Source organism: Ochlerotatus camptorhynchus, unplaced genomic scaffold (genome assembly GCF_037179485.1).
Source record: "Ochlerotatus camptorhynchus isolate MF236.1 unplaced genomic scaffold, CSIRO-AGI_Acam_v1.1 ptg000752l, whole genome shotgun sequence".
NCBI lineage: Eukaryota > Metazoa > Arthropoda > Insecta > Diptera > Culicidae > Ochlerotatus > Ochlerotatus camptorhynchus.
The window spans coordinates 76,086-97,369 of NW_027041219.1; the positions used below are offsets into that span (position 1 = coordinate 76,086).

Genomic DNA, 21,284 nt, shown 5'->3' on the forward strand with positions numbered 1-21,284 from the left:
GAAGTAAACCACACTTCTACAATGACCACGAGCAACATCCTTTCACGTTTTACAGCGCATTTCCTCAACAATTTTCAAATTAAAATTGTGATATTTTAAAATATATTTTTTAGAAAAAAAAATCCAAGAGCTTGTAAACAGTACTTCAGAAACGTGCTCAACTGTTTGGCCCAGCTCTGGTACTCTCCCAAGCTAATCGATGCACCACTCGAAACATTTTATTCATTTTATTTGTAAAACTTTCATAGTGAATCAAAACAAACATAGTGTAGTACTAGAATTTCGACTAGAATGGGGTGCGTTCATCGATGTACTTGGGACCAATAGGCTAGTCCAATGTGAGCCAATTTAAAGTCGTTAGCTTCCACGGGTTGTTACCAATGAACTGTCAAAAAGTTCATCCGATGAACACTGAGAACTTAGAAGTGGGGCCTCATAGCCTAGTCAGTGGGGCCTCATAGATTCCCGGTCCGGTCGAGGGAATCTTTCGGGTTGGAAATTTTCTCGACTTCCCTGGACATAGAGTATCATTGTGCTTACCACACAATATACAAATTCATGCATTGGTATTGGCATCGAAAGCTCTCAATTAATAACTGTGAAAGTGCACGCAATAAGCTAATATGCGCTAAGCAATAAGCTTGAAATGCAAATAAGAAGAAGAAGAAGAAACTTGAAAGTGATTTTAATCGTTGAATGCGGAACTTTTGGTTACTTGGGCTTATATTTCAGCCGCGAGGGCTGCCTGAACTCGTAGACCAAGAGTATTTTAAAACCTCCAGTATGTTTGAGGAATCCATCGGCCATCGTCGAAGCGCAACTCAAAATGAGGGTCCTTGAATACATGTGCAGGTTTCTCCGGCGTTATTTCCGAAACCAGGATCTGGGCTATGAGACAGACATGGGACAGAGATCGATAAGGATCACAGCAAGAGTTCCATAAGGTTCCATTATTGGTCCAACGTTCTGGAACGTACAATGTCGTGACACTGAAACTGTACAAAGGAGTCAAGATCGTTGGCTTTGCGGACGACGTCGTCCCAACGGTAACAGGTAAGATGCTGGAAAAGGTGTAAATGTTGGCGACGTGCTTGGAAACTGGATGAAAGGATGCAGATTAGACCTGTGCGCCGGTCATACCATCGGCGGCGGCGGCGTAGGAATCATTCATGCACCGGCGGCGGCGGCGTCACGGCGTGACGCCGTTGGGCTTGATCGGCAGCGGCGGCGGCGGCGTGTTTCGGCGTGCCACTATGGTGTCCGTAAAAATATCGCATTAAACATTTGAACTTAAACGAAAAGTCACTTGAACCGATTATATTTCATTTATATTTCTGATTAGTTACTTCATACATTAGTGTGGGAGTTATTTTGTAACGTGATTTTTGCAGTACCGTAAAACGGGGTAACATTGATAGTTTTTTAAGGTATATTCTAAATCATTTTTATAGCAATGAATGTTTTTCAAATTTTATATTTTTAAAACAAGTACTGAGGATTCAAGAGTCAATTTGTTAGTAATATGTTGAACGGGAATTAAAGTATTTGCACCATTTTTTTTAGTTTTGTGACCGAACTTCAGTTTCATGATTTGAGGTTACTTTGATAATGCTCGATGAATGTAGAAAAAAATGAGTGAAACTCAAACAATTTAGTTCTTTAAATATGAAACTTTGAATGAGTATATATTCAAAAAACATCATAAGCAATAAGAATATAACGTTGAATTTGTGATGGCTATATCGGATATACATTTCATAAGTGATAGTTTGAGTGCTTTTTTAAACAGGTGAAAAACACGAAAATTGTTTTTTAATATGTTTGTTAAATATGTAACACATACTATATAAAAACTATATACGATATCAACGAAAATACCCTAAGCTACAATATGGAACCAATGTTTCTAATTTCGAAAAAGCGCAGCGAGTAAATTTAATCTTTACATTATACTATCAAAACTACCCGCATTATCAAAGATACCCCGTTTTACGGTACACCTTTTCCGGAATGATGTGAGTATTCCGTCCATTCTTTTCATGCATTAGCTTCCCAAAGTAATTCCAACTTGCACTGGATTTTTCACTGCTATGACTGGTGTCAACAGAAAGGAAAGACAACGATATTTTGTTCAGATTGCCAGACATTTTTCTTAGCAGTATAAAAACTAAACTTTAAATGGCTCCACTTGCGTGCACTTCCAAAGCGTACGGATTTGCTATGATAAACTTTGACGTTTTATTTTTGGCGCGATAGCCTTGGTGGGGGGTAAACAAATGCACATCAATATAATTAAAGTAAAGCTATTGCGCATCACAAGACAAATTTTATTTATTATTTGTGCGTGAACGCTTATAAAACTACGGGATTACATAAAATCTTTTTAGTGTCTTCGGCGCACTTATTTCTTATGAGCCAATGAGTAAGCGGCCTGAAGACACCAAACATATTTATTGTAGAACCGTTATTGTATAAGTGTTTGTGTTCAACTAATATAGTAAATGCTACGCGCATTGTGTAAGTTTTGCGCAAACGCTTATACAACTATGGATTTACGCTAATTTGTTTTAGTATATTCTGGGCACTTATTCCTTGGCTCATAAGGAATAAGTGCACCGAAAATAATACGTAGTTTCATAAATGTTTGCGCATAACTAATTAATAAAAAAAAAATCTTACAATGCACAATACGTAAATATTATTTAAATCAATTTAAAATCATTGTCTAAAAATGAAAATTTCAACGTATTTTGATATTAATATTGTTTTGCTTTATGTGCATACTTTGCAGTTATTGAATATGATAAGCAACATGGGTATCGGGAATCGAGGTAATTGCATTTTCATTAAAAAAAAATCTAACAAGCACAATCGTCATCGGCGTATGAAAAATGGTCTCGGCGGCGCGCCGACTCGAAATCGTCGGCGGCGGCGGCGTATGAAAAAGCACCGACGGCGGCGGCGTGGCGCGGCGGCGCACAGGATGCAGATAGCCCACCATAAAACGAAAATTCTATTGGTCAGCAGGGTTGCTTCCACGCACTTGCTATAAAAAACTGTTTTTCGGAATTATGAAATCATTAGACCAGCGCTGCCCGCGGGCCGCACGTGGCAAGAATATCATTCTAGCCCAAAAGTTGCCATTCTTGCATTTATCGCAAGGATCCGACTCTAATACAAAGGTCCCGCTATTTATACCCTTCGGAGTGTTGAAACACCCTCCAAAGACGCGACCCTTTGTCAGTCAAAATTGGATTCCTTAGCAACAAAATTAAGTAATGACACCGATAAGGACCAGAACCCAAGTCTTAACCACTTCAAACTAGGGAACAACGAATAGAAGATTAAGAATCGCATAGATGATCAAGACTAACTAACTATTTTTAACTTGTTTCAAGATCATCCTCGGTTCAGGCAACCCGAGGACTTATCACTATCACACCACGAAAAGGTGATCTACCCACGCTACGGGGTAGCCGCTCTAGTTCGGCATGTACAGGGTGCGTGACGAATTTTTGCAGTAAATTTCAAATAGTAATTTCTCATGCTTGCGGATCATGATTTAGATATATTTGGCAGCACTGAATTGCTCATACTGTTAGGTGTAAGATGTAAACAAACAGTGTTGAGTAAACGTAAAGATGTCGAAACAAAAGAGCAATCGGTCAGCCGCTGTCGCTTTGTTGCGCGCCGGAGTAAGCGTAATAGAAATAATTCGGTGGATAAATGTGTCTGAAAGAACAGTGTATAATATAAAAAAGGCCTGAGAAAGTGATAAAACGGAGAACCTGCTCATACTGCTAATAAAACACAGAAATGGCTTGCGGAAAATATTTCGGAATTTTGGGAGAAAGAAATTTGGCCCCCAAGCAGTCCCGATATCAATCCGTTGGATTATTTTGTACGGAGCATCGTCGAACGGAATACCAATAGAACCCCTAACACCACACTTAAGTCCCTAAAATCTAAAATCAAGGTAGTGATGACATCTATGGATTAAAACATTGTCAAACGTGCATATGGAAGCGTCTAGCTACAGTCGTCGAAAGGGAAGGCGATTTTTTTGAATAAAATTAGTTACAACTTCCATATTTTGCGAAAGAAAATAAATCACATAACATTCATTGCTAGAATAGCTAACTGGTGTAATTTTTCTCAAATATGTCATTTACTGCAAAAATTCGTCACGCACCCTGTATAAGAGATACAGATTTGAGTTATTGACAAAAAAATATAGCTAATATCAAAACCTATAATAACTTCATACATCATTTTCCGTAATTCTATTGATGAAAACATTAGAGGCAAACGAATGCAAATGAATGTACTGAATGAATGATTTTTCATGCCTGATTTTTTTTTTTTAACTAGTTCGTTTATTTATTAGGCTCAGTCGTGTGTGACACTTTGCGGAGCCAAAATCAGTAATGTTTGATTTACATTTTAAATAGCAGTATTTCTAGGTTAGTATTGGGTACCAATTACTCGTGGCGAGCTCGAGGTTAATAGGTAACAATTTCAATTGGAAGGATCTAGGTAGGAAACTGGTTTCTGAAGCCTCCTTCAGATACTACTCTCGGACGGTTGACCAAATCCTGGCTGGGCAGGGGCAAGTAGCACATGAACAGGATAAGACTGGGACACAATGGCGGGAAATTGTTTGGAAAGGAGGGGATAGTCACATCAAACTCTAACATCAGACAAACAAAGGAATTCGTAGATCGCTTGCATGTAGGGAAGATCACGTGTTCCCAATACATCTCTTACTTCACGGAAGGGTTGTCTACCTCGGGCCACTAGGGTATCCAATAGTCGTGCTCTGGAGGCGTCATTACCCGGGCAATACCAAACTGCGTGATCGATGTCATCATAACCGGTTCTGCACCTACATATATTGCTGTCAACGAGATTTATTCTATAGAGATGTGCGTCTAGCGAGTAGTGGTTGGACATAAGTCTTGACATCACTCGAATGAATCCCCGACTTACATCCAGACCTTTGAACCACGCTCTCGAAGAAACATTTGGAATAATGGAATGTAACCACCGCCCAAGAGAATTATTTGTCCAATCGTTTTGCCAACTTAAAAGAGAACTCTGACGTACTAATGGGAAAAATTCATCATGTGAAATTCTTCTATCATAAATCTCGCCTTGTTGTGCGCCCACCTTTGCGAGAGAGTCTGCCTTCTCATTGCCTGGGATTGAGCAATGTGAGGGGACCCATACAAAGGTAATCATATATGATCTTTCGACCAGCAAACTCATCTGTTCCCTTACCTTTGAAAGGAAATAAGATGAGTGCCTACCTTGTTTCATCGACCGAATAGCCTCAATCGAACTGAGACTATCCGAGAAGATGAAGTAATGGTCTATGGGCATATCGGAAATCATCCCCAATGCGAAGTTGATTGCTGCTAGCTCAGCAACATAAACGGAACAAGGTTCCTGAAGTTTCCGAAAGGCGGTTGAGTATTCATTGAAGACGCCGAAGCCAGTGGATCCATCAATGCGTGATCCATCAGTGAAAAATCTTCTATTGCAATTGACTTGTTGGTACTTTTCAGCAAAAATGCGGGGATTTCATGCCTGATTATCATACGTTCTTAATATAACGCGTGGTATTGGAACAAAAAATCATGCTTGATAGCTTGATATTTAGTTTACAAACTCTTTTAATACTGCGAGGATATTTATCACATGTGAAATAGCATGTGAGAGTTGACTCGACGCAAAAATGATTACGTTGCGCATCGTTTTTTTAGAAAGAGATAGAATAGTTTGCTATCTCTCTTTACTTCTCTGCTGCCAGCGGTGATTTCGGGTCGCGTTCTGGTGTAAAGCAAAAACCTTGAAACTCAAGCTCACCACAGTTTGGTGATAATTGTAGCTGGTGAGTTTTGTTAGCTTGATATTCGGAGCAACGATATCACAGCTTGTAACATTATCTGCTGCTGTTTTATTATTGATATTTGTGCACGAAAATCAAGCGTGATCAAGGGAAGGATTGAGATTTGATTTTTTTATATTTTCTCAACACTGTACCGGGGATTTAATTACAGAAGCTGATTTGCAGCAATTTGCATACATAAATAACTGATACAATATAAAAAATATGTTTAGCGTCATTAGGTATATATGACTGATATGAAGTATTGACAAAAACAAATGAAAAAAATATCTTAAATTTTAATTGTCAAATATTACTCAAGAATCCCAATTTAATTGTGAGAACCCTTCTTGAATTGGTGAATAAAAATAATAATAGAGACAAAACCGAAGATGGTAAATTTTGTCCTAGAGTAGCCAATGAAAGTGAAGAAGAAAACGAAGTGGTAAAATTCACATCTACCAGCTGCAGCTATCAAGTGGCTGCCAAGCTGTTGAACATTCTTGCCATCGAATAGCACCATCACGGGAATCAGTGGCGGAAGAAAGTCAGATATTGAAACTCGTTCAAACTGGCGATTCCCTTCTGAACGCTACTTTCATTCTTACCGCTATCCCTGTGCGCCTTTTATTCAACCCGAGGCATGGTGAAAGCGTAAAGCTGATCTCTTTCAGATTTATGATACTTAGCAACGGAAACGGGAAAATCCGGGAAGGGGACGTGAAGTATCGGTGGACTTGAAAAGTATGAAAAGCGATAACGGGTGCTTTGGCTGTGAAAGGAGCTGTGAAGCTAAGGGGCCAGATGGGCTCATCATCACCGAGAAGATAAGTTTTAACGATGGCAGTTAAGTGTTTTTCATCATAGTTACAACATAACACTCAATTGACAGACTGTATTGAAAAGTATAACCGGGAACGTGATGCTACTTGCAACGATACTTGCAATATATTTTTTTAAAGAAATGCGTGGCTTACCATGCTGCGGCAACAGGGTTGATTCCGACAATTTTCAGTCCGGTAAAGTAGATATTCGGTGTGGTAAATTTCTCAACGATCCTGGGCATAGTGTATAATTGTGCTTTCCAAGCCATATACGAATGCAGAAATGGTTCAAAAACGACGGTACTGAATAAGTAGCACTTTCCACAATATTATTTTTATATCTTTATTAAGGAGAATTTCAGACCTGAGCTGGTTCGTTTCCGGTCCACAATTAATATTTTCCGACAAAATTGCTCAAGACCATTTTTTCAGTTAATTGTATAGACAAAATCACTGTTATTCAATTTTTTTTTAAATAATAGTTTGCTAAACTAATCAAAAGTTTAAAAGAAAGCAACATTACACAAGCTATCACACTAAGATTATTTCACAGATTTCTGTAATTTTTTACCGAAATCTCAACATCTGAACTTTCGGTAAACTGTTTTACAGTTTTCCTGTAATTTTTACAGATATATGTGAAAAAATCAAAGATGCGATGATTTGTGAATTACAGATTTTCCCGCACCTTACCTCATATCTGTCTGTTGGATGTACGAAACTTTAGTTCCTACACTGCAATTGGATCCACCCAAGGTAAAATATCTAAGAACCAAGGTGAAACAATTTTCCTGGATGTGATGTGATATCTAACAATGATAACAGAGCAAGTCTTAGGAACGCTTTTAAATGTTTATTTTCTTATTGTGCAAAGTACCACATGATCTTTAATACTAGTAATAAGTATTCATATTATCAAATCCCAAAATCTGTGAAGCCAAAGAACACATTAACATCATGCTGAAAACTCATAAATTTATTTTTTCTTAAATTATTTAAAAGAAATTCAAAAAAACCAACCAATAACAGTAAAAATATTTTTAAGAAAAAATATCAAAGCCCAGGCGTTTGACCAGATACGGGTCAGGTATGTTATTGTAATGTAGTGTACCTGAATAAAATTTTGTATTTGCACAAAATATAAAAACCATATGTGTTGAATATTCTTTTTGATCAATTCGAATTGTTTTTCAATCCACAACCACAAGTAAATCATTTTTGTGCATACGAACTTTGGGAATTATTTGTTATTCATGCAATAATGATAAAACATTACGGATTTTACCATAGTGCATAGTTGTGTGTTATAAAACTTCACTGTACCGCATAATTCAAATGATTGCTATTAAAGGTCAATGAGTTACAGGTGTTTTTACCATGAACAACATTTCCCTATAAAAAAAACATCAAGTTCGAGTACATTGTACGTCAAAACCGAGCCTATAAACATTCAATCCAACGTGATTCGCACTATATCTGGTGGTAGCATAAAGTTGTTCTTCCTGAGTGGAATCTCGCTCAGCTGTTGATCAACGGGAGCACGAGTGTCATAGAGCGACGGGCTCTGGCAGATGATTCCGAACGTGCCGAAGATGCAAGAAATTGTAAATACCCACAAGAAAAATCGATCCAACACCATCGATACGAACTTCCAGTCCTCGACAACCTGAAATTAGAACAATGAATATGATAATTCACAAGGTCCTTGAAAATGTGGAAAGGTGGAACTAAAAAATAGGACCGCTGGTGGGCTGAAAGAAAAATACAACTTGGCAAATTGTACTTTGCTAGCACATTACTCCTGCCCTTTTGCTTTTACAGTAACCGACATCAATTTTTGTTTGGCAAATTTATGCATTCATTCTGATTGAGCTCGATTTTATATCCTCACGCTTCCCATGAAAAATCGATTCCAAAACGGTGGGTTATGCGGTGATTCGCATCTAGGAAACAGGTAGACCATGTGTACGACACAAATATTTTCGCTGTGACATCCTTATTGTCGTAACCACTTCGAATTTTAAGTGCACAAATATAAGCTTCTACGATACGTGTAACATTCAAATTGTTACTCCACGTTTGCTGCACTGCAGCATACATGAAGTAGCAATTTCAGGTGGGATTGGGCACTGATTTCCGAGATTTGTGTAATTGAAAGTTCGAAGTGGAAGTGTATGTATAGCCTACGTAGCGGCCATTTATGGACGCAACAATAAATCACCTTTATAAATACAATTAATTTTATGATCGAGATAAATGTACGCCAACGCCAAGAACGGAATTAATTAGAAATTTTACATATATTACAGTCAAAAATGGTAATTGCAACACTTTTTTAGATCTATAAGCATTGGCACAGTTGTCAATTTAGAGCGTGTACGATATTTGCAATCGTAAACACTTATAGCGAATTCGTTTATTATTCAGTTCCAACCTGGATCGGGTATCAAGATTGGGTCTGCTTGTTTTCTGACAAACGTCAGTTTGCTCGTTTGTTTTAAAAACCTAGCTCAGGTTGAGGTTCGCACTGACAAAAAGTTCGGTTTCGCACTGTTCCAACCCCGATAATAAACGAATTCACCATTAGAAATAACGAAATAACGTAAACAAACATAGTAGGCTTATGGGATGTAGACTGGGTCTATAGACCAAGTACCTCGATTATGTGTATCAAGCAAATTAATCATTTTCAGCAATGAATAACAATTTTAACGAATCAAAGAGTACACAGCTCATCATATCTTTTTCGAACGGATTTGAACATGAGCATGATTTACAACCCACGGTTGCTACTCTGTAGATCACCTGTAGTTACACAGTGAACCAACAGGATGCTTTGGACTAACATACATCCTCAATCTGTAAAACTGATGATCTTAACCTTTACAGCGCCGGCCACGTCCAATGCAGGTCAATTGGAATAGGAGGAATATGTTGACGTGATACTCGTTGTTGGAAGCCGAGAAATCCTCTGCACTTCCACGAGAAATCACTGGGATGTTGAAGAAAAGGTGTCGGGTTTGCAGCAGTGTTCGTTTTGGCAAACGGTACGCTGGATTAAAGTGATGGCTGCAAGTTAAAGCGAACCTCATACCTATCAATATATTGACGCGAAAGAGAATTATTTACAATAATATTGATGCTGTGAATACAGAAATGTTGTCAATATCGATGCATTGACGTTAATATGAGTCTATTAACAATACGATTGTTGTCAATAACAGCAATCGTGTAGGGTTCACTTAAGGGAGAAAACGATTTAACGAGATTAAATTCATGATTTTCTGCTTAGTAAGCAGAAACGGTCACTCTAGGCCACCGATCCCCTCATATAACAACATATCACTTATGATCGAGTTGCTGTAACCATTTCTACAAGGCACTGACGACGACGACGATGAAAGTTTTAGTAGTTTAAACTCCTTAATATGATGGGACCTGGGTTCGATCCCACGATTCTGCTCAGTAAGCAAAAACGGCTGTCAAAGGCAGCCGAGCCCCTCATATCACAATACACAAGTTATGATCTAGTTGATGATATAACTACTTAAACCCAACGATGGAAAATTCCTCATAAAACACGACAAGCAAACAATGTGAGCATGAGCAGAGATCCTTCCCCACCCTGGAATCCATGATTTCTGAAATCTTATCATGGCCCGCCTTGACTCTTGGTTCTTCCTTTAGGTATTTAGTACATACTAGCAATTTCCAATCCCTATCCTTGTCCTTGATCCTTGTTCCTTACTATGTACTATTCCTCAACAACCTTCAACCTGGTTCAGTCCATCCACTCCTTGGATTTCGCAGATGAAAGAATGCGTTGATGTTCTCACCCACATCCACGAATCGGTTTCGGTTGTGTTGCATGAAGATGGTTCAGTTTGGTATGGTTTGTGATTCGCTTGCGATGAAACTACTTATCAGTAGATCTCCGTTGCCTACTATAACATTCTTCGGATTTTCTTAGCTTGCCTGCATTCCTTGCCTTGTTCGTTCCTTGTTGGTGTTTCGTCACAGCTATTGCATCAGTGTGATATTGATCACGATCGAATTATGTTAGCGTCTGTTGATCGAATCCTATTGGCATGCGTATATCGATTATACTGACTCCTTTGGTGTTTGGTGTTGTGGTGAGAGTCGATTGCCTTCAGCACAATTGACGACTGACCAACTTGGATGCGGTTCCATTTCTTGCGCTCCTGGTTCCGTTGGACCATGATGTGATGAATACCCTATATTCATCTGATTGAGTAGTGCTCGGTGAACGTCCCTTGTTCATGAGGATTGGAGAGCTTTGGTGGCTGACAATCATCCGTGAGCGGTTGAAAATGCTAATTAGTGAGCCACTAGTGTCTGGATGCTCTGGGTGGTAATTGTGTGACCATTGCCGGGATTTGACAACGAACACCCGTCCGTTGCCTGAATTATGAACACCCCATGTATCCATATACCTATCCTTGGTTAATTGGAGTCATGCACCATAGGAGTAGGAAGCGGACACGCCTAGTGTCCTGGTTCATAGGTGTAGGAAACGGTGACTCTTTGTACCCATGTACCGTAGGAGATGAACACTGACGCCCCTAGCGTTCGTTCTGGAGAGGTAAGGCTCGGATACCCATTGTTTCCGTGTACCATATTGTGTTAGAGCAAATACCCATGTGCCCGTGTACCATTGGAATTAAAATCGGATGTTCCCTGTCCGTAATCCGATGGATTGGAGTCTGACACCCTTTGTGCCATAGGCGATGAAAACAGATATTCTGTGTGCCCGTGGTCCTTTGTATATGAATTCTTGAAACCGTGAACTGATGTTGGAATCGCCGAAACCGTTTGTTTACAGTCAAATACAGAAAACTACCCTTTGCGAATCTGTTGGATGCTGAATGAATCTAGGATTTAACCTTGCCAGTGCCCAGGGAAATTGTTGATCGGATGACCTTGTTGCGTATTGGTGACCATCCGTTTATGATGAGTTGCACTGCACATAATGCACTGCACATGCAAAAAAAAGGGTTGGAGTATAAATGTTGGTGGATACCGTAGCTATGTTCAGCGTATCGTCCATCGTCTGAACCTTCCGAAATTGCGTGATGAAATTCCTCCTATCCGTATTTGCTGCGATGTCTCGATAGATGACATAACAGCCGATTTGGTAGGTATCGAAAAGAGAGGTGCGAATGTAATTTTCTGCCGAGTAGTCCTATCTCAACTAGGCATATACCGTGCAAAGCTGCTTACCTTACAGAGAGGCACAGCTGGTAAAGTCATTTTGATTTTGACTTGAATAGTTGTGTTGGCCCCATTTCAGCATTCCGGGAAGTCCAATACATCGTAGTGGGAGTAAGTAACCTTGAATATGAGCTACCCCGAACCTTGTTGATCCGAGATGTTCCGCACAGATAAAAATTCTGAATTTTAATTGTGATGTAAACATTCATTCACGTAGACTTGCATTTCATTTCACGCAACCGAACAACTTGCAAACAATGTTGTTTACAACAATGGGCTTTTGTATAAAATATTTGCTACATTGCATGAAATGTGTCAGAACGTTACATGATATATAATGTAAACGTATATGATATGTGACGTTCCATTTATGTGCATCATATTGAACAGAAACTTACACTACTTTTTCAAACTGTGCGAGGATGCGACTTCGATCGAACATTAAACTTCGAGATCCAAGTGACGGTGATCGTAGCTCGTAGGTGCCATTCCTCGGTTGTGTTGAGCGTTCCATGTTTACTATTCAAACCATTCCGTAGTGGATGATAGAGTTGTGGATTTCCATATATCCAGTCTGTTGACACTTGTCGAACAGTGCGGTTGATTGCTCCGGATCGGTGAATCGCAGTAGATCGAATAAATATCGTAAAGTTTCGTGTTAATGGTATTCCGTGTAGCCTCGATTGGACACACACTAAAATAATAATTACCTGTGGAAACAGGTGGGATGAATCCGTAGATATCCGAAATTCGTGTGTGAATTATAAGCAGTGTCCTCATTTTAATCCGGATGGGTGTATAGATTGCCGATTACAGGTGTGAGATTTCCAGAAAACTGGGCTATTTGTTCGTATCCGCCACTGCCTTCCGTATTGTTGACCGGTTCCAGTATCGGTGGAAATCGTGCAAGTGTCGATCGGTGTTGAATTTTCCTCTGAGCCCTTACACCAAAGATGGATCGTAGTGGTGTTGATGTTTTCATATGTCCTTGCGAGACCATAGCAAAATCTCACCCAAGTCCGCGTGTAATTTTTTGGAGAATACCGTTGCATGTTAAGGTGAATCCAATTTTCTTGGAAGAAGAGTATGTGTGGTTTGTTCAGCATTCCTGATCCGTTGTGTTGAGTTGCGGCAACCATTTGCCGTGAATCCATTCCAGTGTTTAGCGATATCCAATAAGTGTCGATTGATATACTGCAATACCGATCGTTGCAGTAAGTCCCAAAGTTGGGCCATTTTGTTCATGGTCCCCGATGAGCAGTGTTTTTGTAAACGATCATGGTCGATTTTACAATGGCAGTCCAAAGGTTAACAATCCCGAATAACCTTTCCTTAGGTTCGTCGATGTGATAATGGTTTTCGATTTTGGCTCATTGCACTATGTCATTGTGCAGATGCTGTTGTGGTGATGGCGACGGACGGTGAAATCAATCCAATTACATCAGCCAATCACAATCTGGTTAGTCCGATTGCATGCCATATTTCGGTAACTGTTCATCTCCAGATCCGAATAAAGTTCCCAATCTAAGTCCAGCTCCACACCATCCCCTATTGTTTCTACAAATTTTGAATTGTAGACCATTCGGAGAAGCAGCGGATAGTGAACGAAGAGTAGGCCATAATGAGATGGCACTGATAAAGGAAAATAACGGCAGAAAGCAGAACCAAATTAATGTTACCTCTTAGAAAATATAAGAACAACTTATAATTAAAGGCATTGTTACACATGAATATGTTTTTATTAAACTATTCTCTGTTATTCGACTCCGAAGAGTTTTTGAGACATATGAGTCTAAATAAATAAAATAACTTAAATAAAATCAGTGAAACATATGTATCAGTCTCTGAGCACTTTATTTTGTATGACATGTTTATTTACGTTCAATTTGTTTTTTTTTTCAGATCGACGGAAAACAAATAAAAAAAGACTCTGAAGAAAACTCAAAAATTTCAACGAATAATATGAATAATTTAGAATAGAACTCTGAGGAAACTGTACGATGATTCAATAGGTTCTTAAAATTTCAAATAACGATTACATAAGGAATTATCAAATTAAGTTATTTGAATTTCAAGATCCCAACATATATTGAAAAAAAAAAATCAATATTCGGAATATTAAAAAAAAATGATTCGAAATTTATTGATTTAATTGCTAATTGTTTCGAAATCTTTAATTTAAAAAAAATCAACGCCAGGAATTCTGAGACTAACAGAAATATTTAACATGCAGAGCCTTTAGAGGCTAGAAAAAACCGGTTCCATTCAATCAAGAGTTCATGCATATTTTAAAATACGTGCATGCGAGCATAATATTCGATTACCTTTTAATGTATTGAAATTTGTTTTAAATTAAGAATGTCGTGGGGTAACAGATCTTTCCTTATTATTGTAATGACAAAGTATATTTAAAGTCGAATTTTGCATCATGCTTTATTAAATACATGCAGGATTGAATGCATTATTCAAGATCTTCCGGGAAGTCTCTTTAATAAAGAAACAAAAACAAAATCTAGATCTGGAAGTGTACTTGCAGTTCCATTGTTAATTTTATATTGCTTGTTAAAGTAAGCTCGCAATGGGCGGGAGTTACCAGACATCCTGAAATTGGTCTCTGGATCAGCAGTAGAACTATAACCTTTGTACCTCCTGGACTAATGCACACACACTTTGAAAAGCATGGTTCAACTCAATTTTAAGGATCACAGAAATATGAGCCACAGAAGGTACCAATTGTATCATGTGCGTAGGAGAACTAAATGAAAATGTTTTTTTTTTCATTCTTTCGGAAATAAGACTAAAATGCCAAAAGTGTAAGGATAATTTGTTATTTTCTAATCATGACCATACATGTCAAAACATATAATGGCACTAAAATAACCATTTAGTTAGCTCTAATAATCATGTGTATTAAGAAGCAATATGGTGGCCACCTACTCAAAGGCAAGCATATTGTAGGACTCTCGTCCTTTCTCACAGTTAAGCAAATTATATTGCTGTCATATAAAATCCTACATACAATTTAACCAAAAGATCAAAAAAACTCCGGAATAATAGGCAAATAGGCAATTCCTTGGCGTACCTTAAACATGAACATTAATTGTTACAACACGCAAAAATCTTCCGGAAACGATATCTCCAGGAAGATGGTTTTTTTTTTTTTTTTTTTTATATCTTTATTAAGGAGACTTTCAGCCGTTGGCTGGCTCGTCTCCGAAGGAAGATGGTTGACAAACGTGACCAGGTGTTGAAACGGTTGACGTTCTTTACTATACTCGCTTCGTTGTCGTGCGCGACAATCTTTTTGTATTCGTACTTTCATGCTTTAACGTCGTCTCTCTTACAGAACACAAACGGTGGAACAACATTCGAGGAAAAAGAAAATTATCAAATAACTATCATACGACATCTGTGATTTCGTTCTAATTCCTCAATTTAGCGTGAATTAAACCATTTCTGATCAGAAATTTTATTACTAGGACATCGTTGCTTGCTATTTTCAGAATTTACACAAGCACAACATCAGCAGCTTGAGAAAAACTAAAATACATACATTCGTGACGGTTTTCGACGACAGTGTCGTATGACAGCGCCAGTCGTATGACATTTTAAATTGGTACTGTCATTTGATAGCTTATTTTGCAAGTGCCGGAAGCAAAGGCAGTCGATTATATCAGAAAATGTGTCGACTACGCTTACCGCTTACAAGACTGAACGTGACACTGGATTTTCTGATGAAAATTTTCCCCTACTCCGTCATTTCAACACCAGGATAAAAATATCAACCTTTGTCGATCTGCTTCCCATTCAAGTGACTCCCAATTATGCTGCGAGAAAAGAAAATTGCTAAAATGTCTTTGTAAGTACACTTAAAGATGGTACGTGACAGAAGCAACAGGAGAAGGATTATTGTATTCAAATGTAAAAGTGAATGAATTCATCATTATTTCTATAAATAAATAAATTTTTATTTACTTTGAAGTATTCAGCGGTATTGGAACCTCTCGTCATATAGCCTTGATATTTTAGGCGTGGTTATAAAGCAAAACCATGCGGGAGAAAATTATATTGACTCTTCTTGAAGTAGCGAATCATTGCATCTGCCACGAAATATAAGAATGCAAAGATAATATAATAATGTCAAGTATAAGAGAGAGTAATTGCTGTTTAGCCAAATGAACTGTCCGAAGCCATGTTGGCATTGTTGCTATTAATCAGTCACAGAATGGTACATTGAAAATGTCATCTAAATATGTTTTCCGAGATGTAATTCAAAGGTTCAATTCAATATACATCAAGCAAAAAAAATACCAAGAACCTGTAAGCCTTCTCGACATACAATCAGTTCCAACAGAGCATTATCAATATTCTTATGATTAGAAAAGACATCCTAGCTGAGCACACAGCATTAGTAAATGGGCCACTTTGCACCTGTGGCCATATCTACTTGTTAAGGACAAGCACACCATCACCATCCCGGGCCAAGCGCACTCATCCGACCGAGACATGGTGTGATATATCTCCGGTCTAATAACGTTTAAGCATCATTTGTTATGAGTATTCCAAACAAGACCGGACCCATCAGGACCACGGTCTCCCAGCTGGAAGCAGAGAGCGGGAAGATTCCCAAAATGGGAAAACTCTTTGTTAATTAAATTTTAATCTCATTAGCATAAAAAGGTGCTAATTTTCCTTTTTGTTTAGAGAAGATCAAACGTTTTAAGCAGCACGTTTTTTTACATGTATTCACAGACACGTTTTGACCACCTCGCTTTAATTGAAAAAATATACACACAACGTAGATCTAAGCGCTAACGTGGTTCAATAGAAACCAGTTGTTTATTATTTAAAATATGTTGAATTTGTCAAAATAGGACAAAGAATCAATTTCAGATAAACTTTGTAATTTTGCCGCAGCTTTAAAATATATTTTTTTTTGTAAACAATTCACAAACTGTTTTATTTTCACACGCAATTTTACACCTAAATTTATTCGCAAATTCCGTGTACATTCTAAAATGTAACTGATGGAATGACCAATGTGCACCAGTTTAGATGTAAAATTCAACTTTATTTTTTGGCTGTATTCCAACGGTAGATTTTTTCGCAAATTGTCTTACACGAACCTGTCTTGCCAATCATATGTGCTTTGCTTCTCGGTATTTTTTAAGTTTCCAAACTAATTAAAAGTGTACATCCTACGCATCTAGGATCAATATAAATGCAAAACTGATGGGCAAGCCAAGTTTTTATTTTTAATTCCTTAATGTTCCTAAACCATATCAATTTACATTCATATTGTAGCCTAGGTGCTTCTGCTACTACCGTAACATACCACCATAATATATCTAAATGTGTTTGTTTACATTGTTTTTGCCATAGCAGTTCAGTATTTTAATCAGGTTTTCCATACTTGCGTGTCCGTATAGCAATTGTCACCTTAAAACTAAAACTAAATCTTATCTAAATATAAAAGGAATTAATCGATGCAATTGAATACAACTATTAGTCGAGTTTCGAACGCCTTTGGATACGGTTGTGCTTTAAGTTTGTTCTCTGTTTTGTGCGTGCATTCGCTTTCATAGTTTTCGGCTGCATTTACCGGATTAACGCTGGCACTCTGCCTCCCGGACGGTTATACGTGTGTGAGTGGTGGTTTTCTCGCTTTCCGAGAAGTTTTAGAATCGAGAAAGAAAACATGATTCATCATGTTTGCAAGTAACAGAAGATTTGACGCTATCTGCGTTGTTTGATTTTTTCTCCCGGTCCAGAAATTTGTGGCATCGCGAGTGATAATTTAAATTTTAGTTTATTTACGCGTGATGATGTTGGTTCAATCGCAACTATTTTTGAAAAAAATTAAGTGTTTTCGAACGAAAGTGTACGGAAAGTGCTTCTGAACGTGTTTCGCAGTTGGGTGTGGTGAAATTCGTGCATTCCCGGTTGATTGTGGAAATCCGTATCATAAAATTGCCCACCGATTCCTTTTTTTTTTTGCCGTTCGACGACGACGGGTGTGCTTTCGCGAGAGTGACGTTTATTGGATCCGTTTCTTTGCACGGGTGTGTTTTTTTTGGAACTAGCGTAAGTGTGCCTGCGATTTGCATTGAGTGTCGGAGATTGTGAGTAAGCTGAAGGATGTCTCACTGGATACGCCCAAGACTGGACGGGCGGTAACTGGTGGCCGTGAACGGTTCCTGGGGAAAGCACTAGATGCTACCCTCCTCCCAGATGACCATGGCAATACAGGAAGTATTACAACAAAGGTAATTGCGATTAGATATTTTGCAAACAGTGACAGATAGCGGACATGAAGAACCAGTAGAGGTGCCGGGCAAAGGTGTTTATCCTAGACAAATGGTAAGTTACAAATTCGCTGTTGTCGTTATCGTAGGCGCCGTCGTAGTCGCTGTCGTAATCGCCGTCGTAGTCCATCAACCGCTGAAAATATGAATTATCGCGTATTTTTGTTATTCATTACATGCCAAGTGAAATTCGAGAACGTAATTTCATTTGAATTTCATTCGGTCATAGCTTGTTATGATTGCGTGAACCATGCGTAAAGAGAAAATCGAAACATTGAACGTCGCGTGAAAGTGGATCTTAATGAAGGCCTAAGTACTCTTTCGTAGCTTTTAGTTTTAGGATTTCAAAGATCGTCGGTTGCAGTGGCTTGCTTACTGAGCAGAAAAACGCGGTCTCAGGTCCTTTCATATTAAAAATATATGGTAAGATCGCTTGTTTATCGTGTATTTTGTAAAACTTTTCGTTGTCGTCGGTGCCGGGTTTGAATAGTTATGAAAACTTGAGTAACGCTTTAGTGTGATATGAGGGGCTCGGCGGGCTTAGAGCAACCGGTTTTGCTTACTGAGCAAAACATCATGAGGTTAATCTCAAGGCCATCCACATTCAAGATTCGTCAATCGTTTTATTTGTTAACATGACTACAACAGCATAACATAACAGCAACTCGATGATTAAAAAGGAGCTCGTCTGCCTAGTGACAAACTTTTTTGCTTACTGAGCAGAAGACCGTGGGTTCAATCCCAATCTCCTTCGCGTTATATGATTGTTAGGACATCAATTCAGCTTATCGTTTACCAAAACGAACCCTGCTGCAAACCCAACCCTATTACCCAATATCCCAGTGATTCCTCGTGGAAGTGCAGAGGTGTTCTCGGCTTCCATCAAAGCGAGTGTCACGTCAACACATTCCTACCTCTTCCTTTCTTGACCTGTGTTCGGGCGCGGCCGGCGCTGGTATTGCCTAGTTTGAGATCACCAGTTTTTACACATTGAGGATGATTGCTAGTCCCAAGCATCGTCTATTGGTTCTCTGTGTAATTACAGCTGGTCTGGCAATAACAGAGTAGCAACCGTGGGCGGTCAATCATGCTCATGCTCATGCTCATGCTCATATTTATATATATCGAATATTTGTGACATTTACTAAAATTCAAGCAGATTCGTACCATGTCTTTCAGAACCCATGCAACATTTTTAGTTTTGTCATGGTTTTGAAGAGGTTTATAACTATTTTTGCCTGAAATTATTAATTATTTTTGGACATTTTTGTACCTACCTCGAAAGTACTGTGCCAGGAAGGCAACCTCGAAATAATCTTCAAAACTTTATTTTGAATTCTTTGTGTAGAGTTCAGTAATATTGTGCGTTTTGCGGAGGTACCCGTCTGTATGGTTGGGCTAGAATACATCCCTGTATACGTCTGGTAGTATTGGAGAACTCTAGGAACGAGAGGATGATCACAAGCGGTATCGAGTTAGTTGCGATACGAATATACATTACTGTGAGATTACTTCTTTTCCTTAATTTTGGGTCCCTGAATGCGAATCTAAAATCATATTTCGTTAAAATTTACGATTAAGTATGTGAAAATCTGATATTAATTTAAGCATATTTTTAACTATGCCATGGCAAAATTCGCAACTTTTGAAGAAATGTTTAAACCGGATCCTTATTCAGCGAACGTAAGTAATCAAGTATAAATGCGAACTTCTGAATATGATATTGCATAAAACCTACATGATCAATCCCACTTCAGAAAAGAAGATTTATATTTTTAATTTTGTTATAATTCTAAAAAATAAAATACTCATACAATTTTAAAACTGAATTCATGCATTAGAACAGCATTTGCAAGTTTGAGAGGTATATGTTTGTGTGCCAAACATATGGTTGGAAAATTATTCAGATTGTAATGCGATTACGTCACGGGATGGTAACCGGTGAACAACGAACCAAATCGAAAAAACTAAAAAGGGTAATCAACCGGTTATTATCCGCTGCCTTTCTGCTGGTAAAAAAAACTTGCTTAAGCACCAACAGTTCTTAAAAACTATTGCAAGATTGCACGTTCTGTTGCCCGGTAGCTTTGTCATGGCAGGTTAGGCGGATGCGATCTTAAACCCAAAACTGAACAAACAATATTGTATATTTGCGGCCTTGAGATACAATATTGACAATATTAAATAACGAAACCCGAATCCAAGTAACTTGTCCCAATTGAGCATCGCTCACAAACAGTCTTTGCTCACTAATCTTGTTTTAAACGTTATTGATGCATGTTAATAATTAATTCATGTTAAAAGGTGTTCATTACTTGAACCAAGCAAACGAGATTGTTGCCTCCCAGCTCTTTACGCACGAGTATAGAGTTTACAACCCAGCTCGAAGCTCGAGATCGAAGGTGTGATCACTGAAGCAAGTCTGACCCCCGAGATCTTGAAGAAGCAGGCGATTGGCCGTTTCAAGAACCCCTTGCTTCCCACGGTTGAGATACTGAAAGCTCAGAAACTGGGCTCAGTATCTGTCAGCGAGGGTAAAAAGAACTTTACCCCCACATACTCGTTTCGGGTGACCTTTTCTGGTTCAGCCCTTCCTCACTACAACGAGTTGGGAAAACTTCTACTACCTGTGCGTTTGTTTGTTCCTCGGGTCATGAACTGCCAAAACTGCAAACAGTTGGGACATACGGCCTCTCACTGAGGCAGCAAGACACGCTGTTCCAAATGCGGGGAGAAGCACGAGGATGGCGCCTGCACAGTTTCTGCACCAAAATGCGTGTACTGCCGAGTTAAATTTAACTCGTGGTTAAACGTGACATTTCGAAAGTTATTTTCAATGTTCGAAAATGCCGGAAATTGATCAGTTTTCAAACAGAACTCAACCACGGTTACCAAAATAAACTTCTAATCGGTCCGAAATAACCACGCTTATTTGATAACTCATCTGTCACTTTTAACCACGAGTTAAATTTAACTAGCCCATTGCGACACAGCTTTAGAACTAAAATTAGGGCCATCCTTAAATTACGAATA

At 38.6% G+C, this 21,284-nt stretch overlaps 1 protein-coding gene across 1 annotated transcript in view; it reads right to left on the bottom strand.

Annotated features, from left to right (window-relative positions):
* Positions 1-7,578: 7,578 nt before the first annotated feature.
* Positions 7,579-21,284, bottom strand: part of LOC135714880 (acetylcholine receptor subunit beta-like 2) — a 46,260-nt gene continuing 32,554 nt past the window's right edge. The window contains exon 9 of the mRNA XM_065238295.1: positions 7,579-8,380. Within this exon, the coding sequence (XP_065094367.1) occupies positions 8,165-8,380 (216 nt within the window). The 3' untranslated portion in view covers positions 7,579-8,164. The remainder of the gene's footprint in view (positions 8,381-21,284) is intronic.